The sequence below is a fragment of the Bemisia tabaci genome, chromosome 4, assembly GCF_918797505.1.
Source record: "Bemisia tabaci chromosome 4, PGI_BMITA_v3".
Lineage (NCBI taxonomy): Eukaryota > Metazoa > Arthropoda > Insecta > Hemiptera > Aleyrodidae > Bemisia > Bemisia tabaci.
In genome coordinates, this window is record NC_092796.1 from 8,324,098 (window position 1) to 8,339,488 (window position 15,391).

Consider the following 15,391-nt stretch of genomic DNA (forward strand, 5'->3'; position numbering starts at 1 on the left):
CATGACTTTTCAGCAGTGCAGACGTTCGTGAAAATTACTCAGCTAATCTTTCAATTTACTTTCACCTCCTTCGAACTATGAAGTTGAGATAGCATTTATTTGGATTTATTTTACTGTGACTGATTGTTCTTTTTTTTTGTCAAGTTTTTCCAAACTTTCACTAGTTGTTGGTTGTGTCCTTTAATAAACTGGTTATAGACGCTGTTACTCTGTGATCAAAGATGCCGGAAGTGAAAGTGATCAATTTTGGGGCTGGACCAGCAAAACTACCAGAGGAAGTGAGTTTTTTGTTAAAATGAAATTATTTATCTTTTTTTACGTTTCTTTTTTTCGTATGATACTTACCTACTGATTCCACTATTTTCCTATTTTCATTCAGTTTTTAATTTATGATTTCTAAATCATAAGTTATTTATCGCTTTGCGACTTTATTTTCTGAGATCAACTGGGCACTAAATTTTCTGGTTTTCATCAGACAGTAATCTATTTGTGAGTTAGTAAACTACATAATCTATGTAATTTTACCATGAATCCTCCAAATAGAAAAAATGGGTTTGTCGCATTCCTTTTTTTTTTTTTTTTTTTTTTTCTTTTTTGATACTTGTACCTTAATAAAATCAAAATTTTCCAGCGTCTTGAGGCATGAAATCTCTATCTATTAAATCAATTTAAACGCTGATCATAATTTGATTTACACCCCAAGGTTTATCTATTGAACACTCCTCACTAAGTGCTTTTAGAATTTCTGACACGTCTGCTTACCTAGGTACTGAACAAATGTAATCATCGAGTCATTTTATTCTGTTCAATTTACCTAACATTTATTCTATGTTACCAGGTTTTATTAGAGGTTCAAAAAGAGCTTTTGAACTATGCAGGAACGGGAATGAGTGTGATGGAAATGAGCCACCGATCTGCAGACTACTTGAATATCAACAATAATTGCCAAAATTCTTTAAGGAACTTACTGTAAGTACCAGCTAATCCTCAAAAATACTGAACTTTATCATAGCTTATTCAGCGTTCCCTTTTGTCTCTTCAGAATGTTTCATGTATGTAGCTAGTAGGGTCGCATCATTATAAATTTTCTCTTTTCATTTTCTTATCTCACCGCCTAATAAAATATTTATGGTGGGAGCATGTTTGATCAAAACACGTTACCGCCTAAAAAAGTGTTTGCGGTTGATGGGGATTGAATAAAAACCTGTCGGAATTATTGTTCGTTCGATTCCGCATCCATCGATATATTATACTTTTCTGAGAGACTTAGGGAACACGAGTTATAGCGATTTAAAAATTCGGCAACACGCCCGATACCCCGATATTGACGCTCGTTTCGGTACGTTTCGCAACTCCGTGTTAAAGCAAAACGCCTAGACCAAACAAAATTCGAAAAGTCAGTTCATGTTTTGCGCTTTTTTGAAACTTTCACGTAATTTTAGGAATTCAAGTAGCGGCGGTGTTGCCGGTTTTCAATGAAAACCACCGCTGCGATCACAATTTAAAGTAGTACTCATTTAATCTTATCCAGCTACATTTGTTAACCTAAACTGACCATTTGCGACATGGTGTTGACAACATTGCCTAATTTCCGTCGGAATTCGCGTTGAGGCGGAGTTGCCAGTTTTCATGGAAACCGCCACCGCAATCACAAAAAAAAGTATTACTTATTTAGTCACGTTCAGCCTTATTCTGTAGTTAGAATTGTTTATTTATTGAATCGATGGTTTCCTCTATCTCCCTGCAACGGCAGTGGTGACCGACAGTAACGAGATATCGAAATTTAAAGCTACCGAATCACTCAAGCGGTCCGATGAGTAGTTTTGGTGAGGGGCCTAGATCCATTGCTCTTGATCTCTATACAATATCGATATCTCGTTACTGTCGGTCACCACTGCCGTTGCAGGGAGATAGAGGAACCCATCGATTCGATAAATAAACAATTCCAACTACAGAATAAGGCTGAACGTGACTAAATAAGTAATACATTTTTTTTGTGATTGCGGTGGCGGTTTCCATGAAAACTGGCAACTCCGCCTCAACGCGAATTCCGACGGAAATTAGGCAATGTTGTCAACACCATGTCGCAAATGGTCAGTTTAGGTTAACAAATGTAGCTGGATAAGATTAAATGAGTACTACTTTAAATTGTGATCGCAGCGGTGGTTTTCATTGAAAACCGGCAACACCGCCGCTACTTGAATTCCTAAAATTACGTGAAAGTTTCAAAAAAGCGCAAAACATGAACTGACTTTTCGAATTTTGTTTGGTCTAGGCGTTTTGCTTTAACACGGAGTTGCGAAACGTACCGAAACGAGCGTCAATATCGGGGTATCGGGCGTGTTGCCGAATTTTTAAATCGCTATAACTCGTGTTCCCTAAGTCTCTCAGAAAAGTATAATATATCGATGGATGCGGAATTTTCTTTGCCTCTATAGTAGAAAGCAATTCATTTCATTCATTTACACCCAGACTCTTGTCAGTGAAGATTGTGTTACAGACAGACAAGAGGCAATTTTAGGTTTTAACGTACAAGACTAAAGGCCGTAAGCTCTAAGGCACTAGGGGCCTAAGGCTCAAGGGACTAAGGCTCTTAAGTCAAAGTATCAGTCAAGTATGACTTAACTACATTCTAGAGGTTTGTGCCACATTATTTGCGATCATTTACACTTATTAATTTTCGAGAAAATTCAATTTTTTCTCCAAATTTCAGGGCTTACATTGCAAGAAATGATTCAGAATCAGTAGAGTAATTATGGCTTGATCACACTTACCCCTCATCCCTTGTTTTACATTTACAAGGGAAATCACAAATGAATGTCTTTGAAAAAATGATAATATTAATATATCATAATTCCTGTCAATTATCCACAATATAGTGATCTACTACATTGCGATATAAAGCTCACAATAGTGATCTAGTCTATCACTAGAAGCACGAATTCTTGTTTATGATTCAAATACCTTGGTACTATCTTTTTCCCTCAGAAACATTCCTGATAATTATCACATATTGTTCATGCAAGGGGGAGGAACTGGACTTTTCGCTGCAGTTGCTATGAACCTCATCTCACGGACTGGATCAGCTGATTATATTGTGACAGGTAGAGCCTCAGCTGATTTTCAATACAATCCATTATCATCGTATGGCTAATTCTTTCACTTTCCTAAGAATTATTGTTTATTGAGAATCAAAGTTAAGTCTGAAGTTCCTACTGGTCTGAGAAAAAAAATTTTGCATTAGGATAAATGGGCCCATATGTCTTATCATGGTTTGCAATCGTGAATCGATTACGGAAAACCTCTTGTAAAGGGTATCAAACTCATGTTGACACCCTTCTAAAAATAAAAATCGTTTAAAAAAGTCAAAACTTTTCTGTACTTTGAAAATATTAGTTAAATCCAATTATTTTTTATGAAGTAAAAAAGTCGAAGTTTTTTAAAATCACCAAATCCAGTCAATGTTTTAAAGTTAATTTTAAACTGCATTTTAAAGAGTTTATCGCAGTATGCTTGCAGGAGTGAAAGGGTAAAAATTCCAATTTTTTATGATGGACAAGGAGGGACCTGTAATTTTCTACCATAACTTTCTAAAACCTAAGAAAACCAATTCCGTTTTCAGCCCTGATCCTTGTTCACAGGCTATGGTTATTTTAATCTTTTACTAGACCTGAGACACAGTCCTTTGTTTTTGACACCAATAGGCACCAGAATTTCTTTTTCCAGTGTCATATACATATGACAGAAATAGTATACCATGTTTAGATTTAAAGCATCCTTAAGATTTTTTTATGAATTTTAATGACCTTGCTCTGTTGTCCTAACCATTTGATTGAGTTGCTGACTCATTACTAGTAGTTGTCCATTCATTTGTATTTTAAAAATTCGTAAAAAATCTGACACCTTCTTTTCTTTTCAGGAACATGGTCTAAGAAAGCAGCCAAAGAAGCCGCAAAATATGGCAAAGTGAATCTAGTACTTCCAGACACCAAAATAGGTACAATTCAGGATCAATCAGAGTGGAAGCTCAGCCCCGATGCATCCTATGTTTACTACTGTGATAATGAAACCGTAGATGGTATGTACTACGAAAACCAACTATGTATCTTTCTCCCTTTTTTAATACCCCTTTTCATTCAGAGAATGTTACCCAGGAGCCTTCAGCAGCCTGATCACTTTCTGAAATGGAAATATTCTCTGTGAACTTTTTATTCAAAAATGATTCCCTCTCATGTAGACAGGTAACTGATTGCTAAAGTTGAAAAATGCGTTTCTCAGATTGCAACATCGTAAATCTCTGCTTATGTTTTATTTTTTTTTTTTTTTTTAAGGAATACGAATCAGCAGTTTCTATTGATTTTTGTGTGTAATTTTTTCCCTCATTCCAAAAAAAAAAATCACACACAATCGCAAGGAAACATTTTGATTGGTTTTTGATGAATAAAGTAAAACGGCAGAAAAATGGTAGAAAGTGAGGGAAATGAGTGGCAGAGGTCCGTATAATTGATAGAAAATACCTTGTAGTTTAAAACCTCATTTGGAAGAATATATTTGAAATCAATTTGTGTAAGTTTTCAAATTTTATTGAAAATTAAATATGTCGTATTGCAATTCACAACTCTGAATAATTTAAAAACTTTCATGTTTCTCAGACTCATTATTCGAAGTAAACATTAGTTTAAAATAATCCTTTGAATAAAAAATTGTTATTTCTCCCACATTCCTTTTCAAGATTAATCAATATTCGAATTTAAGCTGTGCCATGATCATTTTTATCATTGAAATAGTCTTTACTCACACTGCTCAAGTATCAAATTTCTCATTTATTCAGTTGATCTGTTAGCCTAACTTTTATAAGTGTCTTTCAAGGAAGGAAATTTAGTCAAATTTTACAGCATGGCTCATGTATTTTCTTTTTTTTCAGGTGTTGAATTTCCTTATGTACCAGAAACTGGAGATGTTCCTCTAGTTACAGATATGTCCTCAAATTTCCTAACAAGACCCTTCGATGTATCAAAGGTGAAAAATTAAAATTCAATCAATTTTTTTATGACTTATTCAAAAGTTATTTCTTACTATCTTTCCTTAAAACTCAATTTTGATCTCTGCCTCTCCCTTGAAACTGATAGATAAGTTTCTGTCTTCTTTAGAGGTTTCTGTAACTTTGACTTTTCGCTTTGAGCTACCCAGAAGTTAAGTTAAATAGTTTAAACCAGCTTATCATTAAAATCTAATCAGTTATTTTTGAATTTCTCTAAATTTTTTTCATTCAATGTCTTTTTAGAGTTAAAGGACGTGAAGTGTATGAATTTATAATCTTGTATTAATGAAACATCCTAATCATTAATTTATGTTGCAGTTTGGCGTAGTATTTGCTGGTGCTCAAAAGAACTTTGGTCCGTCAGGAATTGTAGTAGCTATTGTGAGAGATGATCTCCTTGGAAGCGCTTTGCCTTTCACTCCATCAGTATTCGACTTTGCTCAAATTGCTAAAGAAAATAGTGTTCTGAACACCCCACCAACATTCCAGTAAGTTGAATTATTTTGAAAAACTATAACCTGTGGGCTTTGATAGACGATAATTATCAATGTAATAAGGCATTTGATGATCATTTCTAACCATGTACTAATAAAATAGACCACCCAGCAGAAGTTTTTGGTGTGTGATAAGACTTAATGTTTCCCTAATTATGACTAAAAACTCCCAGAAACTTTTTAGTTATTTATTAGGTACCTATACTTCTAAATTAAAAGTGTTCTACCAAGTGATCTTCTCATAACTACCTCTGTTTTGATGGAATTTTTTCACATTTGGACAGTTTGTACAAGCGTCATTGAAATGTTCTATGAATAATTCGTAATGACAATGCACAATGAAAGATTATCTAGAATGTTGAGTTTTATTTTAGTAAAATTAATTTGCCATGGTATATTTGGTTACAAAATTGATTTTAATATCACAGGGAAAGCAGGTTAAAAGTATTATTTTTATATTCAAAAACAAGTTTCAGTTTGTTTCTGAATTAAACCGTCAACTTAATTCTTGATTTTTTGAATATGTTATTTTATTTTTTCAGAGTATACACCATTTGGCGAGTGTTTGAATGGATCAGAAGGAACGGTGGAGTCGAGGGCATGCAAGAAAGAAGTAGGCTCAAAAGTGGAAGTGTTTATGAAGCAATTAGGAACTCTAAGGGATTTTATGAGAGTCCCATCGATGAAAATGTCAGATCTCGTGTTAACATTCCTTTCAAGCTCAGAGGTGGAGCGGATGCAGACGCCGAGTTTCTCAAAGGTGCTTCTAAGTTAGGCATGACACAGCTCAAAGGCCACCGGTAAGTGAAGAAAGTTATCATTCATTCTCTTCAATTGAGCATAAATTTCAGAACCACACCTTTTTTTAAGAAAAGAAAAACTCTTTACAGCTATATTTTCTTTCTGAAATTATCTCAAGAAATAACAGCATTTGGTAAAGAAACCAATTTTTAGTTATATGATAACTTGTCGTTGTAATGGAAATGAAGATTTTTATTCATTTTTTTTTAGATTATCTAATAAGTGACCATCAAGGGCCTCAAAAAAAGTTGATTTTTTGTTGATCGAGTAGACACATCAGAAATCGAATTTTCGGTTACAAATTGTCTCTTGTATCCCATAGAAAAACTCATTTTTTCCTGGTAGAGAGAGAAACCTCATAATTTGATAATTTAAAGCTTCAAACATGGAAGATTATAGGGAACTTCAAGAACAAAGCTTTCTCTCATAAGTACAATTTTTAAAGAGACTTTAAAGTCCGCATCAGGGTCGCGTTTCTCAGTACCTAAGTCTCTTCCTTCATAAATGGTCACATGCGCTTGTGTAGATTTAGTGCTTAGTAATCTCAATCAATTTTTCGTTTTAATGATCAGACATTCATACTATGTACTTTTTGGCTTGTTACAGGTCTGTGGGTGGAATCCGTGTGTCCCTCTACAATGCCATCACGCTTGAGGAAACTAAACTATTTGTTGACTATATGAATCGATTCACCTCTTCGTACAAGAAATAATAAAAATCTGCTCACCGACCATTATGCCCTCCTTATTTAAAAACTTCAGCTCAATTAATTTTGCAAAAAAAATAAGGGATATCAGAATATAACTCTTAAAAATTCCTCAAAGTATTTAATTTGCTCTGTGAGTACATTTTTAATATCATTTGCAATTTTTCCGCTTGTAAGACAAGCATCTCTCAGTGAATATAAATTTTTATTGTGAGTCATCCCTTTATCATAGCATTATGGTTTAAGTTTAAGTTGCTACCTTTTCTCAACTGTGCTATTTTACTCTTTATTCAACAGAAAAAAAGGCACTTGACTTCTTTTAAAAATGAATTTTTTAAATTTTGCTCCCTTGCCCGATGGATGCAATATTGACCAAGGGCATTTGTGCTCATGCTAAGGTGCAGAATATTTTCGAGTACAAAATCTGTTTTTGAAAAATTTCCTTCACAAGGAAAAGGTATTGACTGTATACAAGGAAATATGTTTTTCAATAGGTAATTATGCCTGTATTACACACTGGGCTAATTCAAACACCATCTATGTTAACTGAAATGTTTGTTGTAGAGTTGTATCTGCAAGAACTGTTTTTCTCAGTCATTCTATATTTCCATAAGAGGTTGCCTTCTGGCTCTCTCTCTAAAAAAAAAGAGGAAGAAAACAGGTCAAGCTTTGAAGAAAAAATATTTTCTATTATTTGTATAAAAATACATGTTTTAGGAACATTATTGTGTTATCAACAATTTTGCACTTAATAAAATAAATACATACTTTTTCCATACCTAGTTGGTTTAATTCTTAATCAAATTACATCATAGACCCCTCTAAGGCAAACATTAATGGGTATTTACAAATTATTGTCATAATAGCATTTGTGACGTCAAAAGGCACTTGAGTGAAGCCAATGTAAAGTTAAATACAATTTTTATTCTAAAATAACTAGGTAGTAAATTTAAAAGAATTTTTGTACATGATGCATGTGCAAGAAATAATTCTTCAAGAAAATTTAACTAAAAGTGAAATAATCACCTTTCAAAAGTATTTTCATAGTATCCGAGAGTGAACCTAGGTTGCTAAAATATCCCAAAACTATTTGCATCGTTGGTATGAAAGTCCTGAATATGTCGGTCATATATGTCATGAGTTTTTGGCAGCACATATACTAAGGAGAGCGCATAGTAATAGCATTGCAATCGCAGAGCAGATTATGTAAGCAGACCAAGAGAGCTGGCATGTTCCTGTAAAAACATAAAGAGTTAAAGTTATCATTATTACACTACGTTCATCAAATTGAATTAAATGTTCAAATTCTCATAAAACTCTATGGTATATTCCAAAGAATAAATGGCGATCAGCTTAGTTAACTTCTGTGCCAATTGAGGGCATAAAGCTGTATTATAATCTTGCAGTATTGTGCCCTGAACATGGTGGATTAGAAATTGAAACAGTCATTCTCTGAAATTACGTTTTATGAACTGCAAACATCTAACCGCCTTCAGAACATTGGTTGTTGTTTGTCGAACATTGTTGGAAACATTGTATTAACTTGAATATCATTATTAGCTCCAGTAATTGAGGCACTGGATGCAAGAAGGGTACTTCTTGATTGGGGTGTTTCAGAATCTCAGTTGCTAATTAATCCCTTGGAGAAGAATTTAATGGGTAATTTTTCCAGATTTCTAGCCAAAAAGTTTTTTAGAATCATAAGGAATATTCAGTAAATTTGTTTGTTAGTGAAATGGATGCATTCACTTTCCTTACAATGAATGAAATATTAGAGGAGAATCTGGAACACTGTAACCGATAAGTGCCCTTTGCATCCATTACCTCAATTGGACTGCCTTTTGCAATTTCAAACTATAAATTCCAGCCCGGTTTAAAAACAACGTAAGTGCCATTAGTTTCCCTATACACATACGTGTTTTTTCAGATGTACCAGAATTTATAGCTCCAAATTGCAAAATTTAGTCCAATTAAGCCTGTTAGCTCAAAAAATTTCCATTCCTGCAAAAATAAATTTGATGGGAAAAAATGCATGGGTGACAACCTAAAAAGTCAAGGTGGAAATCGATTGGATGACATTTTGCAAAAAGGAACCAAGAGCACTCCAATATTGCTAGGATTGTCCAACTTACAATCTTTGCAATAAAATTACTGGAATTGCACAAAAAATTAAATTGACCAAGATAATTTTCATCTTGAATTTATAGTTGATTGGGAGTAAAGATGTAACTTGTTCAGATTATCAGTTCATATTTGCAAGGTAAAAAGAGTTGTACAATCTTAGCAACATTGAAATGCTGTAGGTTCCTTTTTGCAAAATGCAATCCAATTTCAGTGAGATTTCAAAACTACTCATAATCTATGATTTAGGTGTAAATTAACTTAAAACAAATTGTTTTACCGAGCTTATATGCTGATGATAGATGGCCGCAGGACTCCCGTACTTGCCGGTTATCCCAACCAAGGGGATAAAGGGCAGCTCCACTGGTCATCAACAGAGCTGAAAAATAGAAAATTCCATTTTAGAGTTGCCATTTTGAATTTTTTTTTTTATTATTTCAGTCATATTAAATTGTTTTCAAGTCACTACTGAGTTTAGAGTCACCATGGACATTAGGTAGAGTTCTCCTCTGCATTGATAGTTAATAACCCTGCACAGAGATGAAGCACAACAGCAAAGCAGAGTTGCCTCAAAGTTTAAGTAATCCAAAAGGAACAGTGCTTCCCATTGACAGAGTGTTTCCCCCCAGAAACTTAACATTTAATTTTATCCCATTTCTAGGAATTCTAATCGTTTGAACCCCTTCATCTCTCCTCCCTCACGTGTAGACAGTGTCACACTATCAAAATACTCCATCAAAATGTCAAGGTCAAGTGCTGTGATTGGTCCAAGTCATCGAATAAGCCAATCACAACACCTGGCTAGTTTTGATAGTGTGACACAAGCCTATGAGAATTTTGACCATGGGTTACATTCATTTACAGAGGACTAGCTCCACCTCAGCCCAATTTGGATCGAGAACTTTCAATTTTTACTCCAAAATTTTAGCCCGTGTAACCCCTGTCGATTTTTCTTGATTTTGGACAAGGAAAAAATTTCAAGATGATCGCCCACTCCTACGTAGTTTTGAGGGGCACACTCGATGGCGAAAAATTCTGACGTTCTGCGCAAGGCTTCCTGAGCCAAGAAAAGAGCGTTTTTGACTGTATTGGGCATGGCATATTATTGACCCCGATTACCCTGCGGGAACTAAAGTCAACTCAGTGTCAACTTTATTCTCCAGCACTTTGTGTGAACTATACTGCCGGGCTAAGAAAAAACGCCATATGAACATTCAAGGGTTGCCAAATTTCCTTGAATAAAATGTTTATTTTCGAGGAAAGTCATTAATATTTTTCCTTGAAATTTTTAGGATCTTCAGGTGGAATTGCGTACAAAATTATCCAAAAAACCGGAAGGAAAATATTCATAAATTTACCAGGAAATTCGTGTTTTATCAGAGGAAATTTGGCAGTGTCTGAAGGTCCATACGGCATTTTTTCTTAGCACGGCAGTATAGGTCCCTTAAAAAGGACTTTTGGAAAAAAGTGTCCAGAGGAAAAAAACTCTTAGTTTGACCCATAGAATACGCTCCTGCAGTATGGCGCTTTAACTTCAAATCACCGTGTAAATAGTGGGAATTCTTGAAAATTGGCAACACTTTCTTCCCCTCCATTTAAATGTATGTAAAACAATCGACTCTTGGTGAGCTAGTTTGTCTCACCTAAAATCGATATTTTTAATGGATTTAAACGGTGGAAAAACAGTGTTGCCAACCTGGAAAATCGGCACGACCTGTAGAGAAATGTGGGTGAGGGGAGCGAACCTGCGAGTAGCTGTATTCCTCCGGTGGTCTTCGCCGAGGTTGAGTGGAGGACGTAGCTGAAGCAACAGGCGGAGAGGGCGGTGACGGAGGCCAGAACGCTCAGTGCACATCCCAGACACATCACGATCGTCGTCACTTGCCACCACACGCTCGGGATGTCTTCAAACCTACGCAAACGCAAATGACAACCATCAACTTCCATAAATTTATAATGATCCATTATCATCTAGACGGTAATCCAGGATTACAAGAAAGGTCTAAAAACATTTATGAGGATTGCGAGAAAAAGGCACAAGGATTGCGCGAATAGAAACCCTAACATATGCTACAGGAATGCGCAAATCTAAAATGAAGTTAATTTAAGGTAGAAGTTTGGCAAAACAGGAAACAGTTGGAAAATAGACGCATTTTCATGTTAATGATAATTTAGGTTAGTTCGTTGACAAGTCATCGATGTCTGATGATAAATGAAGTGAAAAGATTGAATAATGGTCGTGGGTATGAAAAGCTTTCCTAACTTTTCTCGGAAAAAATATTTTATCGGGAGAAACGCGGCAACGTTGTAATGCTCATACAGAGTCGAAACACAACACAGGTCTTTTAAGCTCTATTATTCGATGCCACGATTAGTCGAACGCGAGCTACAATAATTGCGCCGGACACAGTGCGGCCGGCGTTAAAGGTATATTAGCGCCTGCAAGACTCCATGAATACTCCACGCATTGCGCCAAACAGTGCGGTCGGCGTCAAGCCCATATTCGCGCCTACAAGACAGCGTGAATACTTCTCGCATTGCACCCAACGCAGTGCAGACGGTCAATTGGCATGAAACGCATATTAGCGTCTACAAGACTGTGGGCATGCTGTAGGACTGCATTCTTGACTTTCTGGTCCAGTTTTTACCACAACTATAGGGAAAATATATATCCTCATTGTAACGATTCACGAACTCTGATGATATTTGATTTTTTTGGGGTAACATTAAAAGAAAGTAGAACAAACAAAAATATTGCGTCGAAATTTTCGATACTATTATTTGAGGTCATTTAGGTAAATTTGCGGAAACTTTTTAGGAAAACTCTGTGCTTTTTAAAACAATTCATTAAAAATAAAACATAAAAGTGGTGCATAATGTTGCAATCAGATAAAAATACGCTTTCTTTTGGGTGCACCCGTCGGGTTTTGAATCCATTCATCTCTTGAAAAACTTGAACATGATTGTTCTACGATTTTTACTTGGAGTTATTCTCAGTGATTGGCGGCCGCGTAACTGCCACTTGCCCCTGCCTATGAAAGCTTTTTGGGCCATTCGTGCTGCAACACGCACAAAGCATGCACTAAAATTGGATTACATTTTGCAATGAGGAACCACTATTTCTGACCCATTTTAGAAACAACATACATGCCATTGGTTTCCCTATGCAGATATGTGTTTTTATCGGAGAGCCTAAGATAGTGGTTCCTCGTTGCAAAATGTAATCCAATTAGTTTCCTTAAGGCATGGATACACACGGCGATTAATCGCCGCGAGTGAAGGACGAAAAGCCAATGGAAAGCCTGGATTTCGATGAATCGACGTCAATGGATCGAAATCAAGGCTCTCTATTGGCTTTCGTCTTTCACTCGCGGCGATTAATCGCCGTGGGTATCTAGGCCTTAAGGAAACTAATGGTAGTGCATGCGTTGTTTCTCAACTGAGCCAGAAATTGTAGTTCCAACTTCCAATATGCAAAATGTTGTCCAATTATTGCTTCCGCAGCGGAGTGTATCGTATGTTGCCTACCTACTAATTGAAGGGACTCCGCCTCTCAAAATATGTCACATCTCAGCACTCGGAGTTACGTGTGTGAGTTCAATATCAGCCGATTTACTTAACACACGCACCTTACTCGTCTCCCTAGCAGTAGATTTTCCAATAAATAATGAAGGTCGATTGCAGAATGCGACGTATTGATGCTGCATCAAATTCTTGCCCTATTTGATAATGGCGGGCCAGCGATAAGCTCGATAGGTTTTGCCCTCTACTGTCTGTCGATGGCGCTCGTCCGGCAAAAGTTGCGTTGCAGTTATGACGTAAGCAGCGGGTGTTTGTGTTATTATTTACGAGGGCTCGGCTGGAGTGTGACGCTCCTCAAGATAATACAAAAACAACCGAAAGACACACCATGCGACCGCTCGGTTGTTTTGAGAGTGAAAAAAATATCCACGACGTCACTCTTGCTTCTCCACGACTCACGAGACACGCGCGTCAAGTTCCCTGGCGCGGGAAACTTTTACAGTGTTGCCATTCATATTGAAGTCTTTTTTAAAATACTAAAATCGCTTGCTTCTGAGAGAGAGAGTTTTCAAGAATTGAGAAAGGGTCGAAATCACGTTTTTCTTAAAATCCTGAGAATGGCAGTCTTACTTTCCATGAGTGATTGGGAAAGGGGGTGAGAAATCTAAGGTCATGTACCTACGTGCACGAGCGCACGTGCCTACTCTGCCGTGTTATGAAAAAAACGCCGTATGAGCCTTTGATACAACACTACTTTTTCGGTAAAATTATGAATATTTTTCCTCCAATTTTTCGAATAATTTTGTTCTCGTTTTCAACCATAGTCTCTGAAAATTTCAGGGAAAAATATTCATAAATTTCCCCCAAAATAAACATTTTATCGAATGAAATTAGGCAACTCTCTGTTGGAGGATGTCTAAATCAAGACAACACTAAATGAAGTTTAAGACATATTTTATTCTGGCATAGAATATGGATGGCATAGAAACTGGATGAAACTGATTGACAAAAAATACACACGCAAGGCGCATAGAGAGAGTACAGGATAGAGTAGTCAACATAGAGTAACAAGAGGGACGCACTGACAATACAGATTGTGCAGTAGGATTATCACTACCTAGAGTCCCTTTATACCCAGAGTTAAGACAACTCACTTTTGGTTGGGCTGAAAGTGGCCTAAAAAAAAATCCAATTCTGATTGGTTCTCGCTCATGGAGGCCGAAACGAGTGCACCAAGATGGCGGTACCTCGAATGTGAACAAGAATAATGAAAATATTAGGAAAATATTACCTAATTGTGGTTTATCAAGAGTAAATTGTTATTTCCATCGGTCCAAAATGAAAATAGATTAAGAAATTATTCACAAACCAATCTCATTTTCTTTTTAATTGATCAATTTGTCGATGTTGTTGTTTTTGTGTGACAGACATCGCAGGATTCCTGATCCTTATCCCTCAATATCGTTCGTTTGGGTGCACTCGTTTCGGCCTCCATGGCCAGCCAAGGCCGGCTGCCAGTCAGCTGATAATCGAGTTGTCTTAACTCTGGGTATAAAGGGACTCTATCACTACCTTCCGACACTCTCGAATGTTCATACGACGTTCTTCCTGAGCATGGCGGTACTGTCCTAACTTAAACCATTCCTGAAAATCGCCGAAGATTTTCTTTACCGGGGGCGGATTTCGGTTTGGTAGGGGTGTTGGGAAGATTCAGAATCGTTCGTCGCGTTCTATAGGCGTCTTACTATAAATAGAAAATCATCCTGCTTCCTATTTAAATTTTTCAAATTTGTTCTCCATTTTCTCTCAAATTTTCTTTAAATTTTTCCTTCCTCCTTGTCTTTCTGTTATTAAGAATCGAGCTTTTGCAGATGCTCTCTGGCAACTGTGTGCTGGATTAAAAATAGCGAAATATTTTAATGCTAAGTGGATGCGGGTACTCTGAAAGGGGGAGTCGATGAGTCACTGCCGCGATCGGCGGGACCGGGGCATCTGCTTTTCAGAGACATTGGTGCTCTTGTGTCACTGCCTTCCTCGGTTGCCTATATGTCGTCGAATTCAGAATAGAAACACACTGCCAGCACATCCCTCCTTTAAATTTCACATAGGTCTTCGTCTACTGGACAAGACGAGATATCATACTGATCGACTTTGCCAAGGAGGCAATCCGTAGGAGTTAGTAGCACAGCAATTTCGTAATTTATTCCCTCCACACGCTGACGGGACTTTCTGAGCCGAAGAGGGGCGTTAATTTTTGAGTGACGTAGCGATAAGGTTAAACTTAAATACAGGGTGATCCAAATGTCCCTCCGCCCCCTCTAACCTTTTACCTAATTAAGTTAAAGATTTGAAACTTGGGGGATGATCTTAGGTCATAGGGTCCTACTTTTTAACCTCCCTAAAATTTTCAGGGGGGCCCTTAGAGGGGGCAACGGACCCCGACTTTTTTTTCAAATAGGAATATCCCCTTTGAAAGAGCATAAAAATAACTTTTCACGCAAATCCAAAGTCAATATCTCAAACCGTTTCAAATTGGCGGTCGGTTAAAGTTAAAGATGGCAGAAAATTGACACCGGTTGTTTGTCAGTGGATTTGCGCGATAATCGGCATCCATGAATATTTTGAAACGAGAAAAACGAATTTGACGTCAAATTTTAAAAAAAAGAAATTTTCAAAATGGCTGAAAATTGGTTTTTTTTTAGAAAT

The 15,391-nt window shown here is 36.6% G+C and overlaps 3 protein-coding genes across 3 annotated transcripts in view; 2 read left to right on the forward strand and 1 right to left on the reverse strand.

Moving 5' to 3' along the window:
• Window positions 1–257, forward strand: part of timeout (circadian regulator timeout) — a 285,339-nt gene extending 285,082 nt beyond the window's left edge. The window contains exon 26 of the mRNA XM_072299231.1: window positions 1–257. The gene's annotated coding sequence lies outside the window, so the exon portion shown is untranslated.
• Window positions 69–7,820, forward strand: LOC109037574 (phosphoserine aminotransferase). Its single transcript, XM_072299233.1, has 8 exons — window positions 69–278; window positions 839–969; window positions 2,989–3,104; window positions 3,920–4,078; window positions 4,925–5,019; window positions 5,360–5,529; window positions 6,078–6,335; window positions 6,943–7,820. The coding sequence occupies exons 1-8, from the start codon at window positions 222–224 to the stop codon at window positions 7,046–7,048; spliced, it is 1,092 nt and encodes a 363-aa protein (XP_072155334.1). The 5' UTR covers window positions 69–221; the 3' UTR covers window positions 7,049–7,820.
• LOC109037575 (LHFPL tetraspan subfamily member 6 protein) overlaps window positions 7,711–15,391 on the reverse strand; it is a 21,771-nt gene continuing 14,090 nt past the window's right edge. The window contains exons 4-6 of the mRNA XM_072299234.1: window positions 10,909–11,075; window positions 9,444–9,542; window positions 7,711–8,277 (exon numbers count right to left, since the gene is read on the reverse strand). Coding sequence (XP_072155335.1) covers window positions 8,177–8,277; window positions 9,444–9,542; window positions 10,909–11,075 — 367 coding nt within the window. The 3' untranslated portion in view covers window positions 7,711–8,176. The remainder of the gene's footprint in view (window positions 8,278–9,443; window positions 9,543–10,908; window positions 11,076–15,391) is intronic.

Coding starts and splice junctions, on each gene's coding strand:
- LOC109037574 (XM_072299233.1), top strand. CDS start 222: ATGCCGGAAGTGAAAGTGATCAATTTTGGGGCTGGACCAGCAAAACTA. Junction 970..2,988: donor AATTCTTTAAGGAACTTACT/GTAAGTACCAGC, acceptor TTTTTCCCTCAG/AAACATTCCTGATAATTATC. Junction 5,530..6,077: donor AACACCCCACCAACATTCCA/GTAAGTTGAATT, acceptor TTATTTTTTCAG/AGTATACACCATTTGGCGAG.